The sequence below is a fragment of the Syzygium oleosum genome, unplaced genomic scaffold (genome assembly GCF_021117445.2).
Source record: "Syzygium oleosum isolate NSW1041296 unplaced genomic scaffold, Sole_v2.1 Sole_v2.22, whole genome shotgun sequence".
NCBI lineage: Eukaryota > Viridiplantae > Streptophyta > Magnoliopsida > Myrtales > Myrtaceae > Syzygium > Syzygium oleosum.
Window position 1 is genome coordinate 6249915 of NW_026607506.1, and position 14919 is coordinate 6264833.

Here is a 14919-nt window from a genome sequence, read left to right on the forward strand (position 1 = left end):
GTTGCAAATTCGCTTCTCGCCGTCCTCAGCGCCGTCCTCGTCGCCGTCCTCCTCGCCGTCGCCGCCTTCGCCGTCCACCTCGCCGTCGACGCCGGCGTCCTCGCCGTCCACCTCGCCGTCGAGTTCGCCCAGCGCTGTAGGTAAGCCTAAACTAATCCTTGAATAAAATGGTGTCGCGGCCGTGATTCCGGGGGGGTCGCCGCCGAGTTGGCCGGAAGGGGGGTCGCGGCGGTGTTAGCCAGTGCAGGGGGTCGCGGCCGAGTTGGCTCGGAAGGGGGTTGCCGCCGAGTTGGCCGGATAGGGGGTCGCCGCCGAGCTGGCCGGAGGGTCGCCGCCGCGAGCCGGCCGAGGAGGAGGGGTCGCCGGCGAGCGGGCCGGAGGGGGGGTCGCCGGCGAGCTGGCCGGAGGGGGGGTTGCCGACGAGCTAGCCGAAGGGGGGGTCGCCGGCGAGTTGGCCGAAGGGGGGGTCGCAGCCGAGTTTGCCGGAGGGGGGGTCGTGGCAGTGATTCTGGTCGCCGACGAGCTGGCCGAAGGGGGGATCGCCGGCGAGCTGGCCGGAGGGAGGGGAGGTCGCCGGCGAGCTGTCCGGAGGGGGGGTCGCGGCCCTGATTCCGGCACTGTTGTCGATTTTGTTTAATGATTTTTGTGCTAAGATCTAAACTTAGGTAAAATGAAGCTTAAACAGGGAACAAATTAGTGGGTTGTATTCGTGGCAAATTTGCTTGTTGAACGTAATTTGTGATCTTTTTTCTAGGTCTGTATTAGAACTTTGCGAAATGGGATATTCGGGGCATAAATTTGCACAAATGTGGCATCAGAGTTGATACTTGTTGTAATTCGTTCTACACATTTAATATGCTTCATTTTATTTTTCATGGAATCTGATGTGGTTAAAATTTCAATAGGTTCCTCCGACGAGGGCCAAAGATTGATATTTATCAGAGGCGATAGTCTGTTTCTTTCAATTTGTCAAGTTTATTTATTACTCTCTGAAACAAAATGGTAAGCATGTCCCTAATACATGTTCATATTTTTAAATATATTTGTCTAACTTTCTTACTTGTCAGTATAAACATGGAGGTCTCATGCGTGGTGCGGTTTCACAAAGAAGACCAACCCCTTCCGCTTCTTCATCCTCGTCCCCGTCCCTGTCCTCTTCCCCTGCCCTTTCATGTAACCCTCAACCACAACATGTTCATGGACAACACGGACACATTGACCCATCCTCTGACCCTCAACAACATATTAGAGGAGAACCTCGGGACATGCGAACTGAATTTACTTCAGTTCCATCTCCTTCGGTTCCACTTTCTTCTTCAGTGCAACACTCGAATGATGAAGAAGATAGTCGATTCATTATATGCCCATGTGGAGATTCGTAAGTACTTCATTTTTTTACGTATATGTAAATTATGGATGTAAACAAAATTGTCCATGTTGCGAATTATCCGTATGCTTCATTGTCTCATTGTCCATATTGTTATAACATGTTTTCGAATTCACGAATTCTACGTATGTTGTAAGGGAACTTAATAGAATAGTCAATAACTGTTGGATGGGGCAGTTTATTACTTTCAGTAGCGCTCCTACAGAAGTGAAGACTTTGTGATGGAATGAGTTCAAGGTTAGTGTTGTCCTTCTATTTTCTCACAAACTAAGTTCGGTGTAGCATACTGATGGTCAATAATGAATTTTGTCACGAATTGTCTGGTACATTGTAATGGATATGTGACATGTGACACTCATAATAACTTTCAGTTGCTTTTCTATTGATTGTAGCGTAAGTTCATGTGGGATGAAATGGAAGAGGATGAGGTTAGAAGAATTTTCAAGAAGAAAGTTGGTGATCGCATGCGATATGTGATAAATAGAGTGAAGAGAACAAAAGAAAAGCCGGCTTTTTTTACGGCTGACAATTGGACGGAAATTACGAGAACTTGGGAAACTGAGAAGCATAAGCAAAGGTGTGAACAGAACAAGAAGAATCGAGCTTTAGTTCTAGTGACGGGTCTGCGTCTGCCACATATGCCGGGGGCTTTATCAGCATCGGGGAGCATAAAAGAAGAATGGTAAGTCTGTTTAAACATGTCAGTTCATTTAATTCAATGATTACTCATTTATGTTTATATTTTGTAGACAGATGAATTGGGGACGGAACTCATATTTACAGCTACATTTGAACGCACATTTCAAAAAAAGGATAAGACATGGACTGGCGCTCGAGCAAAAGCTATTAAGGTATGTAAGGTTATAGTTCGGACTTTATGGAAACTAGAATGAAAATCATGAATGTTTTTAATATTTATGGTAATATATATGAATTTATTTTATTTCCATCTATATTGTTAATATAGGAAAAATATGATGAACTTTTAATGAGCACTGCTAGTGGTGATGGTGGTGATGGTGGTGGTGATGATGGTGGTGGTGGTGGTGGTGATGGTGGTGGTGGTGATGATGTTGCCGTGTCTGAGCCATCGGTTGACAGTATGGCATTATGGGTGGAGGCAGCGGGTGGGATGAAAGGAGGAAAAATATTTGGGATGGGATCCTTGTCAAGGATGTACAAAACGAAGGTTGCTGCAACTTCATCCTCCAATGCGACTGTTTCAAGGAGGACACGACATGAGGAGCATATGACCCAAGAATTGAGCCAACTGAAACAGTTGCTTGTACAGAAGGACGAAGAAATGAAGCATTTACTTGGACAGAAAGGACGAAGAAATAAGGGTGATGCAACAACAAATGCAAATTATCATGTGACATCTCGACATCGATCACAATGAGGTTCCTCCTCTACCTCATATTAATCCAATAGGTGATGGCCATAATGCTGAGCCACACAATGATGCGGCGATTGGTGATGATGATGATGATGCTGATGATTTTATTGTCAGTCCTTCCTAGTTCATTCTCGAGTACCAAAACTGCCAACGTTTTATGGTTGTCCCGCGTTCTTTCAATGTTTTGAATGTATTATATGATGTTCATTAGTGCTTAGCTACCCCTTTGTATTATGAGATTGAATATCGAATATCATCATGTGAGACTTTGCAACTTATACATTGTAGAAATTAATATTGCTAATAATTAGATTTAAAATCGAAATTGTCCCTAAACAAAATTCGTCGCAAACTTAGTGACGAATTTTGTTACGAATAGATTTCATTGCAAATTACCAACGAAAATTGAAATTTTTGGTCGGAAAAATTCGCGATTTCCCACGATTTTTTCAACGAATAATTAGCGACAAATTTTGCAACGAATTTCCCACGAATTTTGTTTTCGTCTCAAATTACCAAGGAAAATTGAAATTTTTTGTCGGAAAAATTCGCGATTTCCCATGATTTTTGCAACGAATAATTAGCGACAAATTTTGCAACGAACTTTCCCACGAATTTTGTTTTCGTCGGAAATTACCAACGAAAATTGAAATTTTTGTCGGAAAAATTCGCGATTTCCCACGATTTTTGCAACGAATAATTAGCGACAAATTTTCCCACGAATTTTGTTTCCGTCGCAAATTACCAACGAAAATTGAAATTTTTTGTCGGAAAAATTCGCAATTTCCCACGATTTTTGCAACGAATAATTAGCGACAAATTTTGCAACAAATTTTCCCACGAATTTAGCCACCACTTTTGTTTTCGTCGCAAATTACCAACGAACATTGAAATTTTTTGTCGGAAAAATTCCCGATTTCCCACGATTTTTGCAACGACTAATTAGCGATAAATTTTGCAACGAATTTTCCCACAAATTCAGCCACGAATTTTGTTTTCGTCGCAAATTACCAACGAAAATTGAAATTTTTTGTCGCAAAAATTTGATTTACGACGAATTTTTTTTCGTCCATAATTTCGTGGGAAATTCGTTGTGCCACGAATTTTGCCACGAATAATTAGCGACGAATTTATCCACGATTTTTCCAACAAATTATTAGCAACGAATTTTGCCACGAAATTTTGCAATGAACTTTGCCACGAATTTATTTTCGTCGCAAATTACCAACGAAAATTCAAATTTTTTGTCGCCAAAATTTGCCAAAAAAAATTTGCGACGAATTTTTTTGTTCGTCGGTAATTTCGTGGGAAATTCATTTGCCACGAAATTTGTCACGAATAATTAGCGACAAATGTTGCCACGATGTTTGCAACGAATAATTAGCAACGAATTTGGCAACGAATTTTCCAACAAATTTAGCCACGAATTTATCTACGAATTTTGCAACGAATTTTTTTGCGTTGCAATTTACCAACGAAAAATTAAAATTTTTTGTCACAAAAATTTCCAACGCCGAATTAGCGACGAATTTTTTTTCGTCGGAAATTCGTTTTGCCACGAATTTTACCACGAATAATTACCGACGAATTTTGCCACAATTTTTGCAACGAATAATTAGCGACGAATTTTCCAACGAACTTTCCAACGAACTTTGCAACGAATTTTGCCACGAATTTTGCCACGAAAAAATTTCGTCGCAAACTACCAACGAAAATTTAAATTTTTTGTCACAAAAATTTGTGACGATGAATTACCAACGAATTTTTGTTTGTCGCTAATTTCGTTAGACGAATTTTGCCAAATTTTTCGTTGGAAAATTCGTGGCAAAACCCTTGTTTTTTTGTAGTGTGATCGGACATAAGGACATATAATCTATACATACACATCCAATCCAATGAAATAAATTTGTGATGGACCTAAGCCAAAAGTTTAAAGACATGTTTATATTGACTTTTTTATTTTTACCTTTTGCTCTAATAAATAGGGCAACTCACGCAATTTGACTTTCTTTTTTAACTCGAGACTCTTGAAACTTTCACATGTATACCAATATTGATAAGTAGATAACATATATTTTTCATAATTTATGTAAATTTAGATAAAATTTTTGATGGAATAAAATATTTTTTGTTTTTGTTTAACGTCTAACAAACGGGCCTTCAATATGTGAGAGCTTGGCAATATATTTGGTATTTGCCCACAACCTTGGCACTGCTTGCGAGCTTCCGATCACATTCCATTGGCTCTTTATTTTCAAAAGAAAAAAATCACGAGCAACCCGGGGTGAAAGTTTTAGAATCAAATCTCGAGCCGACATGACTATTTGACTATATTTAATCAATATGAATCCTCAACTTTTAATCTATTCAATTAAATTTTAATCTATGTTGGACTGCTAATTTCGGCATAAATTTAAGCACCATATACCGGTGCCAACCAAAAGAATTAATCACTGGTGCGATTGAGCAATGAAAAGCTATTTAAAATGCAAAGTGGTTGCTCAGAGTGGTATGGATGATCTCAAGAAAAAGGGAAGTCACTGGAGCAAATCCCAATGATTTAAGTAGAACCCTAAAGGCTCCTTTAGATAATGAAGGTAGGGTTCCACTATCGAGTTTGGAAGTTGACTAAGTTGCTCCCCTCCTGCACCCCTAGGAGATGTTAACTCGAATGGAGGGTAGAGGTAGCTCCCACGCCACGAGAAATATAGTGACCGGGATACACTCCAGTAAGACTTTGAACTGAGTAGATCCTTAAAAAGCTCCATAGATAATGAAGGGGAACATCTTTGGGAAGGGTGGTCCAGTCGAGTCTATCGTCCCAATACCCTGGATACAATAGGGGTAGAGGCAGTTCCCACACCTCGAAAAATATATGGCTGGGATACACTCCCACAAGACTTGGACCTGAGCAAGTCCTAAAACTACTCCGTCTGAATTCTAGGACATTAAACTCGGGGTATTCCCTGGAAAAAAGGAAGAAAAATTTTCTCTTCAATTGGAGGGTTAAGCATGTGGGAATTAACACGTTAAAATAAGGAACGCAGTATTATCAACCTGTCGGAAAGTTTCGATTTTCCCCTGCTTTAGTGAGGTACCCTTGATAACCAGGGGCCTAAGCTTCGCTTTACGATAAGTGAGACGAGTTTATACTCCCATTTCATGCAAGGCATTCGGGTTATATTTATCATAAGCTTAACTTTGGCTTAAGAAGTTTATTGAAATTCAGTATTATGCAATCTTCCAAATCCTCGAAAAAATAAATGTAAAATAGTAGCTCAATAGGGTGCAATAAAATCCATGTTGCTTAAAACTTGTCTATGCAACAATTGGATAGAAATGATCGGATGTGGCACAATCAATTCAATTTATTGTTTTTCATGACATTTATCTAATTTAATGAAGGATAAATTTGTACCACGAAAAATTTCAAACTTGTACACCTATAACAAATTTATTGTCGGCTAAATTGGATAATACCACGAAGAACCATAAATTGGTAAACTTGTGACAAACAGATGAGTGAAACCTCAAATTGGTACAACTGTCAACTGCCGCGTGTCATCCAACTAAGCAATTTGACAGTAAAATTTAACGAAAACTAACGGAAGGTAAATTTATCACAGGTGTACCAATTTTGGATTTTTGGTGGTCAACAAATTAGATTAGAGTAAAATTGTCATAAATGTACTAGTTCGAGATTTTTCATGACGTTATCCCAAAAAAAAATGACGCATTATCGCAATTACCAGAATACCCTCAAGCGTCTTCTGAATCACAAGAAAACCAAACCCCAATTCGGACAGCGACGCCCGAATAAAAGAAAAAAATCCAAGGAAGAGAGATTCGATTTGAACCAAGGGAGTGTTTTCGCTACGAAAGTAGGGTTTCTTAAATTTTAACCTTAATTTAATCTAGGGGTGCTTTACTTTCCTCCGTTTCAATCATCAAAGGGTTAATATCGCGAAAAACCTCAAACTGGTACGCGTATGATAAATTTACCTCAAACTAACTTTTTGACTACAAAAAATCCCAAACTAGTAAACTTATGACAAATTTACCCTCAGTTTATTTCCGTTAAATTTTACAGTCAAATTGATTTTTTAAATAACACGCAGCAATTAATGGATATACCAATTTTATGTTTTACCATTCGTTTGTCCCAGATATACCAGTTTATGATTTTTTGTGGAATTAATTCAATTTAATGGAAACCAACGGAGGGTAAATTTATCACAAATATACCAGTTTGTGATTTTTGATGGTCAAAAAATTAATTTAAAATAAATTTATCATAAATGTATCAATTTAAAATTTTTCATAATTAAAAAATTAATTTAAAATAAATTTATCATAAATATATTAATTTAGAATTTTTCGTGATATTAACCGACGTTAAAAAAAGGCCCTCTTTTGGCTATAAAGGTAAAAGATTCTCGATCTATGTTCGGTCCCCCCGATCGATCGAGAGAGGTTTGAGGTTATTCTCGCGCATTCGTCTCTCGATTTCTTCGGCGCCGAATCCGATTGCTCGTGAGATTTTTCTTTCTGGGCTGCTTCCGCCCTGTGGCCGCCCAAATCCATGATCGTGCGACCTCTATGGACCACTCCCAAGCTCACATCACTCCCATCGAACAACAACAAGAAGACGAGTGGGGTAATTCGAATTTCTCTTTCTTTCTTTCTCTTAATTGATTTCGCGGGTACCCAATATCCTCTGTTGCTTCTTGGATGTTATCTTCATCGGAAACGGCGTTGTTATCTGTTGAGACCCGTGTTGCGATGTTCGCGGGAATCGCTGCCCGGCGACCTGGGAGTTTGGATGAATAATGGGTCTTATGGTGATCGTTTCGTTTAGATTCGGCATTGGTCTGACTGTTGCTCTGAGCTTCGGTTTTGTGTGCTGATATGTGTCGAGTTGGACTGATGTTGGTATTGTTGCTGCTCTTGGTTTTCGACGTTGGGGGAGGACAAGTGCGGGGCTTGTGATTCAAAGCTGGGGCTTTTTGTTCCTCTTGGCATGATTTTGTTGGCACCCGTCCCTATCGAATTTTGTCGTGTTGATCTGATCATGATGAAGAGAGTCCCCTCATTTTATGCTGTCTTCCATCAAGTCCAAGATTGTGACTATGGAGGAGGAGGGAAGTAGTTGTTGAAGGATGCTGCATACACTGAGACATATGGTTTGCAATCCCAGGCCTCCCCTCATATCAGTGACTGCGAATCGAAGGTGGACGCTGCAAAACTGATTCGAAAGATTCTCCAGGGGGAAAAATAGAGATGTCTCCTACGTTACCTGTCTTATATGGAAGTATTAACCTAATTTCATAGGCATTACAATAAATAAAATGAGTAAAGGAGGAGGATTTTAAGTGCGAGATCTCAAAAAAATGTCTTTCGGTGGTAACACTCTAGGGTTTGGGGTACTAATTCCAACTCTAAGAGATTGGATCGAATTGATATAACTATTCGATCCAAGATCTCTTATTGGATTGTTCATTCAAAGAGTATTCTCATTCGAATGCTTTGAAGCAACTAATGGTTCAGAACAGAAGTAGCATGGATTCATAAAAGTCCCGCTGATGGGAATTGATAGGTAGGTAGAAGAGAGAATGGGCGCAACGATGCAGAGGATAGGGAAGTACGGAGAAGGGAAGGCAAACACTAGCATTTCTAGCTGATCATATCACATTTGGTTCTTCGATATTTGAGAATCACCGTCGCATCTCACTGTAGGTCCGGGATAACCTTTAGTGCCCTTCAGTGCTTCTTTGGTTCTTTGATTTGAGAGATTTCTTCTTTGATTCGATGTGTGGCCTAGTCCATTCCTTCCCCATTCACGGGTTCTCTCTTCAACTGTAAATTTCACATTTGTCATGGGCACAGCAATGTGTCTGCTCAGAAATTTTGAATCTTTTAGTTAATAAGGGAAATTTGGGGGCAAGCCTGTTTTTTTTTTTTTTTTGAAGTGACCTTTATTTTTCGAGCTATGTTATAGCCCTCCTTCCACTTTGGATGTGGTTCAAGGGCTTCCCTTGTAATAGCTTAGACTAGACAAATTGATCTTTGAGGGTGAGCACTTTCATTGTATTCTCCACCAACTTCTTCAACATATGTTCTGATATGTGTTAATTCTTGAGTTGTTCGTGGTCAGTGCGGTGCGTTGCGTGGCGTGAAACTTATTTGATAGTCTGTATTTCATTGTGTGGCTTGCTCGTCTTCATTTTGACTGCTGACTATACCTTGATCTAGTCTGAATCTCTGGTGTCCTTTACAGACAATGATGGCTTTGTAATTCCAAGCTTGGGTATAGATGAACTAGATTTAGGTGGAGGTAATGCTCCAGAGGTAGATACTCCATCACCTTCTTCTCCAAAGGTTAGTTAATGGAGCTAATATGCAGTTGCGGTTTCTCGTACTAATCATAAGCAGCTCAGAATTGTTCTCTTGCGGTATTGTGTGGACAAATAATGTTTTGTGTATGTGAATGTCATATTCCTGCAGGCAAAAAAGGAAGAGACCATCTACCTGGGACCACACGGCGCCCCTCCGTCGCAATCTAAGATACAGACACTGAACTCCTCTGGCCGCAAGCAGCGTCTCAAGCAAAAATTGAAGGAAGCAGATAAAAGAACTATTGGCTCTGGGAGGGAGAATAAATTAGAGAACATAAGGGAGCTTGTCGGTGGTGGAAAAGCAAGTTCCAATATGTCAAAGGGTTCCTCTAGGGATTGGCTGGATCCACACTGTCAGGAGTCCCAGTTTGAGAAGTGGTGTCCTCAATGAGAGTAAAGGTTCCGACAGCTGAAGACATTTTGCTAAAGTATTGAATGGTGGCGACCTCCGTTATGAGGCTTGATGCCTGTGGAGACTTTATATGCTTCAAAGCAATGTACTATGACACTAGTCTGCTGGCTCGACCTTTTTGTACTGTTATCATAAGAGCACCTGCCATAATTAGCTTACTTGTGCACTTATCAAGCAAAAATAAGAGCTTATGTTTTACAAGTCATTGCTTGGCCATAGTGATGAATTTTTCATTCCTTAGCGTTGAGATTGTACCGGGCATGACCTTCATGTTGTGGATCGGCAAGGAGTTTCTGTTCATGAGCTAAATGGAAGGATATGATGCAGAGGCCACTATAACTATTCACCAGTGCAGATTAGCGGTGTGCACTGGAAAGTGCAGGTAAGATCTCAACCAGTTTATACGTCTTAACCTGAGGTGTAGTGCTGAGCAATTCAAAGACCTCTTTTGGGTAATCTGCGTGTGCTATTAAATACTGCAACGTCAATGTGTTTTTTGTGATGAACCAAAAAGAAAATCACCTCACCAAATTTCCCATCTGTTCCTTGATTTTTTAATTTAAGTTTGCTTGAGGATTACATTGACACTTGAGTATATGCGCGAAGTATGTCTTGCATTAGCAATTGTGTAGTCCGAGCAAATTGGTAGATCGGTCGCTGTAGAGGTGGCATAATGGAATGCTCGAATTTGGTTAAGCATGACTGAAGTAGAATTCCTTTCAGGATACTTGGAAACCAATGTTGTCGTTCAGCACCGAAAAGAAAAAGGAAAAGAAAGAACAAAAATGGTAGTAAAAGAGACAGTTGACTAATTGATTGCCTTCGGCACTCGTTACATTAATCAGGAATTTGTCCGCTCTTTTCTTCACAGAATATGAATATAATGAAATCCTCAACTTCAAGCGCTACAATGATGAATGACAAGCCGGCATTTGTTTCAAGCTCACCTGCTAAAAGAATGATCGACTAAGAGAAAGCAAAATACGCCCCTCACTGGCATCATCACCGTCAACCTATGGTTCCGACTTCCGATCGGCTGCCATTTGAACAAGTGTGATTTCATGTTACTGTTACTTCGAGAACCCATCAAGAATAGAATTTGCCAATAGTTCTCGAGTTGATACCTAGAAATTCTAGGCTTGCTGCTCGGGGTCTCAGACCATACTGATCTAAATATTCATCGTTGTGGAACTTGCTTAGATGCCTCATCCCATTGTCACAGAGGATAGTCACTATAGTGTGACCTGGGCCTATTGACTGGGCAACTCTGACCGCTCCTACGCAATTCATGGCTGAAGAACTCCCCAGAAAGAGCCCGTCATTTTTTAAGAGGAACCTGACAAACGATCGGCAGATGAAGCAATCAAAATCTCCAGTTGAGGTCCAGAGATGAGAAATTCAAAAATTCATTGTTCTTTTGGACGAAAATAAAATCTCTTGGTTTGACAAGCATTAATATAACTGAGAGATGCATCTTATAATGAAAGGCACAAGATTAAGCACAAATACGCACATGTACATGCACGTGTTTTAATGGACATGGGAGACGAGTGAAGGAAACACACCAACCTTGACATCTCAACAGCCTCCAAATCCATCCCCCGGAAAGCTCCATCGAGATTTGCCATCTTAAAATTCTCTGTCAGTCTGTTAATTCCAATTCCTTCAGTTACAGTGTCGAATGGATTCTTCAGCCTTCGCCCTTCAGCCTCCTCCTTTGTGTACATCACTCCCCTCGTCACTTTATTGAACAGACCAGAACCCGGGGGATCTATAAGGAAGCATTTGACCTTCTGATTTTTCTCCTGCAGCAAAACATTAAGGAACTTACTTGGATAAGCAATCACTCAAACAAACTAGGCATCTATATTACTACCATAATTCGGGATTTGTCAGAGGAAGAAATTATATTGACCTGAAGAAATCTTGAAACACCAGCCAAAGTGCCACCAGTGCCTGCTGCCGCTACAAACGCGTCTATATTACCACCTGTTTGTTCCCAGATCTCAGGCCCGGTACCTTCATAGTGGGCCCTAAAATTTGCAAGGTTTTCGAACTGGTCAGCAAAAAATCCTCCTTTGTAATTACGTAATGGACTTGAACTAAGCGTCTCTCCACGACAATGGTAACCGTTGACATGCTCTAATTGTATACCATCTGTTTGCTCATCTATCCCGGATTTCGATGCTAACTCATTTGCTTCTGTTGCTCGTCTCCTTGCAATGTTGACATAATGATCTCTATGCGTAATCGACACTGGCCTCACCCTCTCCACAGTAGCTCCAAGAGCTTCAAGTATTTGAGACTGAGATAAACAGACGAAAGAGTCGAAACACAATGCTTAATGGAAGGAAGAGAAGGACAAGATTCTCCCTGGGGCTTCGACATAATTCCACAGACAAGTCAATAATTGTTATGTTTTCTCACGATCGTCAATTATTCTTATACATGAACACTTTAACAAGGCCACAGGTCAGAACCCACAACTTGTTCATGGTGGTGTCCAAGTTGCAATAGGTTTGCCATGATCATGCATTCTGACTATCTTACCTAATAAAACAGACAGACAGACATTACAGATTATGACAAAAATAGCTGTTATGGAAGTTAACCGTGATTCCGTGGGGGAAACGCCCAAATAGGCTGAAAGAGTGTTTCGCCCAGCTTGAAGCAATAAGGATTATATAAGTTAAATTGCCTAATTGAATTATTGGGCCAATTATGATCCTCTAAAATTCATCAACCAAATGAAAAGAGAAGGTTAAAGCAAAAAAGAGTTGCTTATGAATTCTACATGAGAAAACATCATGAAAAATGCCACTCCGCAACCTATTTGGCACGGGGTGAAAGAGTCAAGATCAAGTTCCATTAGTAATATCAGGTTCTTGTCATCTATACGAAATTCTAAAACACCTCAAGACGAAACCACTTTTCTTCCAAAACCTGTTTTCTATATATATCGGAGCAGTATAAGCTATCAACAAGATAGCACATGCATTCTCCAGTATGCGACACATGCTGCCTGCGCTGGATATTCTCATGCCAAAGCAACTACTGTAGGGAAGAATGCAGTTTGCCTATCAACCAACATCAAGAAAGTCATGACAAAATGTTTCTTCAAGTCCAAACTCATGCCAAATCCAGCCACTTGTTTTCAACAAGAGGTTTTAACTCTTAAGAGTAAAAAACAAGATTAAATGGGTTGAACCTGGCAACTGTTGACACATGACATAATGGAACAGCAGCTTATGTTAGGCAATACGAACCTTTTCAATAGCAACATCATCTGGGATAACCACGTGGCATTTGCATCCATATGCCGGAGCCACCGTGGCAAGGCTAATGGCCGTGCTACCCGCGCTGCCCTCAGTGACCACCCCTCCTCTTACTAACTTGCCAGATTCCAAGGCCTGCCGAATATGAAAGTCAGACAATGAACCTGACAACACGTTGATCAACAAAGGAAACCGAGTGCAGTGTTTACCTCCTCGATAATTTTCACAGCAACTCTGTCTTTCACACTTCCCCCGGGATTTAAGAATTCGCACTTTCCAAGAATCTGAAGCATTCGCAGGTAATTAAATTACTTTCAAACTGGTAGAATACCTATCCCCACATCGGACGAGTGAAAACCGCAACCTCTTCATTTTGCATTGTTATAGACGAAAAAAATATGAACAGAACGACCATCAAACGGAGTTTGAGCAGGTTACTACCAATGACTACGAGTACAAGAAAACTGATTAAGCATCAGCAGAGTTAACAATGTGTTAGAATACGACTAGAAAGCGAGGAATCGCATCGCAGCGGGAAGTTCACGAATCAATAGCGATTGTCGTTTGTCACGCCAGTCAAGAAGCATTTCGGCACAGAAACGATCGACAACGTTCGAGAATCCAGTGAATCTACCAAAGGCTCGCCACGGAATCACATGCATGTTTATCGCCTCGAATCATCAAGGAAGAAGCTCGAAAACTTCGATTGTTCCTCGGCGAAAGGAGTGAGCGAAACGAACGTCGAGCAAAGCAAAGGGCGAGCTGGATACGAGACTTTTACCTCGCAGCCGGTGGCGTCGGAGAGGCTGTCGATTCGGATCAGCGGGGTGTTCCCGACGGCGCCGACCACTCCGTCCTTGCCGCGTCCGTTCCGCTTCTTCTCCGGCGGCGCCCTCCTCTGGGAGCGGAGGCTGCACAGCAGGTACGAGAGGACGGCCAAGGAGACGGCGGCGGCGGCGGCGGCGGCGGCGCCCGCGGCCTTCGCAGGCGCCATCGCGGCGGTTCCGATTGCCGAACCGAGCCGAGCTAAAAGCTGAAAAAGAACTGCAACAACAATAAGGATTGAACCGATTAGGGGGGATAATAAAGTAAAACTGGAGAAGGCGGTTCAGGGCGAACTCAGTAGAGGTGAGCAAGACGGACCATCCAAATCGGGATCGGATCGGATCGATCGGTTTGGTCCGGTTCTCGGTTCCTAAAAATGAAATTGATTTTCGAGCGGTTCGATTCTCGGTTCTAGGGTAGGAACTGGACCGATCGGACTGGATCGATAAATATATATTTTTCTAAAATTTTCATATATATATATATATATATATTTATTTACTTTTTAAAAAATTTTAAAAAATAGAAAGCTTAATTTAATTTCCTCAATTCCCTATTGCCTTTACCAATTAGTGATTGGTCCCATTAGAATCGGACCGGACCAGACCAATGGTCTCAAGACTAATCGATCTAGTCTCCGGTCCTAGAAACTGGGAACCGGTCTTTCCGGTCCGGTTCCCGGTTCTTGGGTTGGACCTGAATGGATCGGGAACCGCTCACCCCTGGAACTCAGGACGGAAACAGAAAAACGGACGTAACGGCGTAATGGTAATGCGCCTGGGCCTTCTGAAACGGGCCCATGTGGGTAATTCCGTTTATTCTTTGCCAATTTCTTTTATTTTTTTCCTTTATTTTAGTTAAAAAATCTCCCAAGTTAAACTATTTCCATCTTCCTTTTAGGCTCCGTCTGTTTTGTAAAAAATGAATAATTTAAAAAATAATTTCTAAAAGTAATTGCTCATATTTTTAAAAATAATTAGTCAATAAAAAATATTCTCATTATCAATAATAATTAATGTTTATTCATTTTCGTGAACAATAAAAATATTTTTTGTTCATTCATTTTTTTTTATAAATATGAGCAATCAATTTTATAAATATTTTTTTCTAAATCTTTCTTTTTTTGCTAAATAAACGGACTAAAGCTTTAATTGCTCCGCAAAAGATTCGACCCCACGTGAACCAAATCCTCGAAAGTAATATCCAAGTAGCGATAAGATGAGCATATC

The 14919-nt window shown here is 40.8% G+C and overlaps 2 protein-coding genes across 3 annotated transcripts; one reads left to right on the plus strand and one right to left on the minus strand.

Annotated features, from left to right (window-relative positions):
- Positions 1 to 7220: 7220 nt before the first annotated feature.
- Positions 7221 to 9795, plus strand: LOC115689405 (uncharacterized). The gene is made up of 3 exons (XM_030615424.2): positions 7221 to 7440; positions 9061 to 9161; positions 9288 to 9795. The coding sequence occupies exons 1-3, from the start codon at positions 7383 to 7385 to the stop codon at positions 9567 to 9569; spliced, it is 441 nt and encodes a 146-aa protein (XP_030471284.1). The 5' UTR covers positions 7221 to 7382; the 3' UTR covers positions 9570 to 9795.
- A 581-nt stretch (positions 9796 to 10376) lies between these two features.
- On the minus strand, positions 10377 to 13911 carry LOC115689404 (cysteine synthase 2). Of its 2 annotated transcripts, XM_056321216.1 has the most exons (7): positions 13647 to 13911; positions 13075 to 13149; positions 12857 to 13000; positions 11506 to 11895; positions 11160 to 11395; positions 10715 to 10926; positions 10377 to 10626 (listed from the first exon to the last, which is right to left on the minus strand). In XM_056321216.1, exons 1-7 carry the CDS (start codon positions 13857 to 13859, stop codon positions 10604 to 10606), a joined length of 1293 nt encoding a protein of 430 aa, XP_056177191.1. In that variant the 5' UTR covers positions 13860 to 13911; the 3' UTR covers positions 10377 to 10603. The 2 variants fall into 2 exon arrangements, with proteins under 2 accessions (XP_056177191.1, XP_030471283.1); XM_030615423.2 differs by having other exon boundaries at positions 10377 to 10926.
- Between the last annotated feature and the right edge of the window lie 1008 nt (positions 13912 to 14919).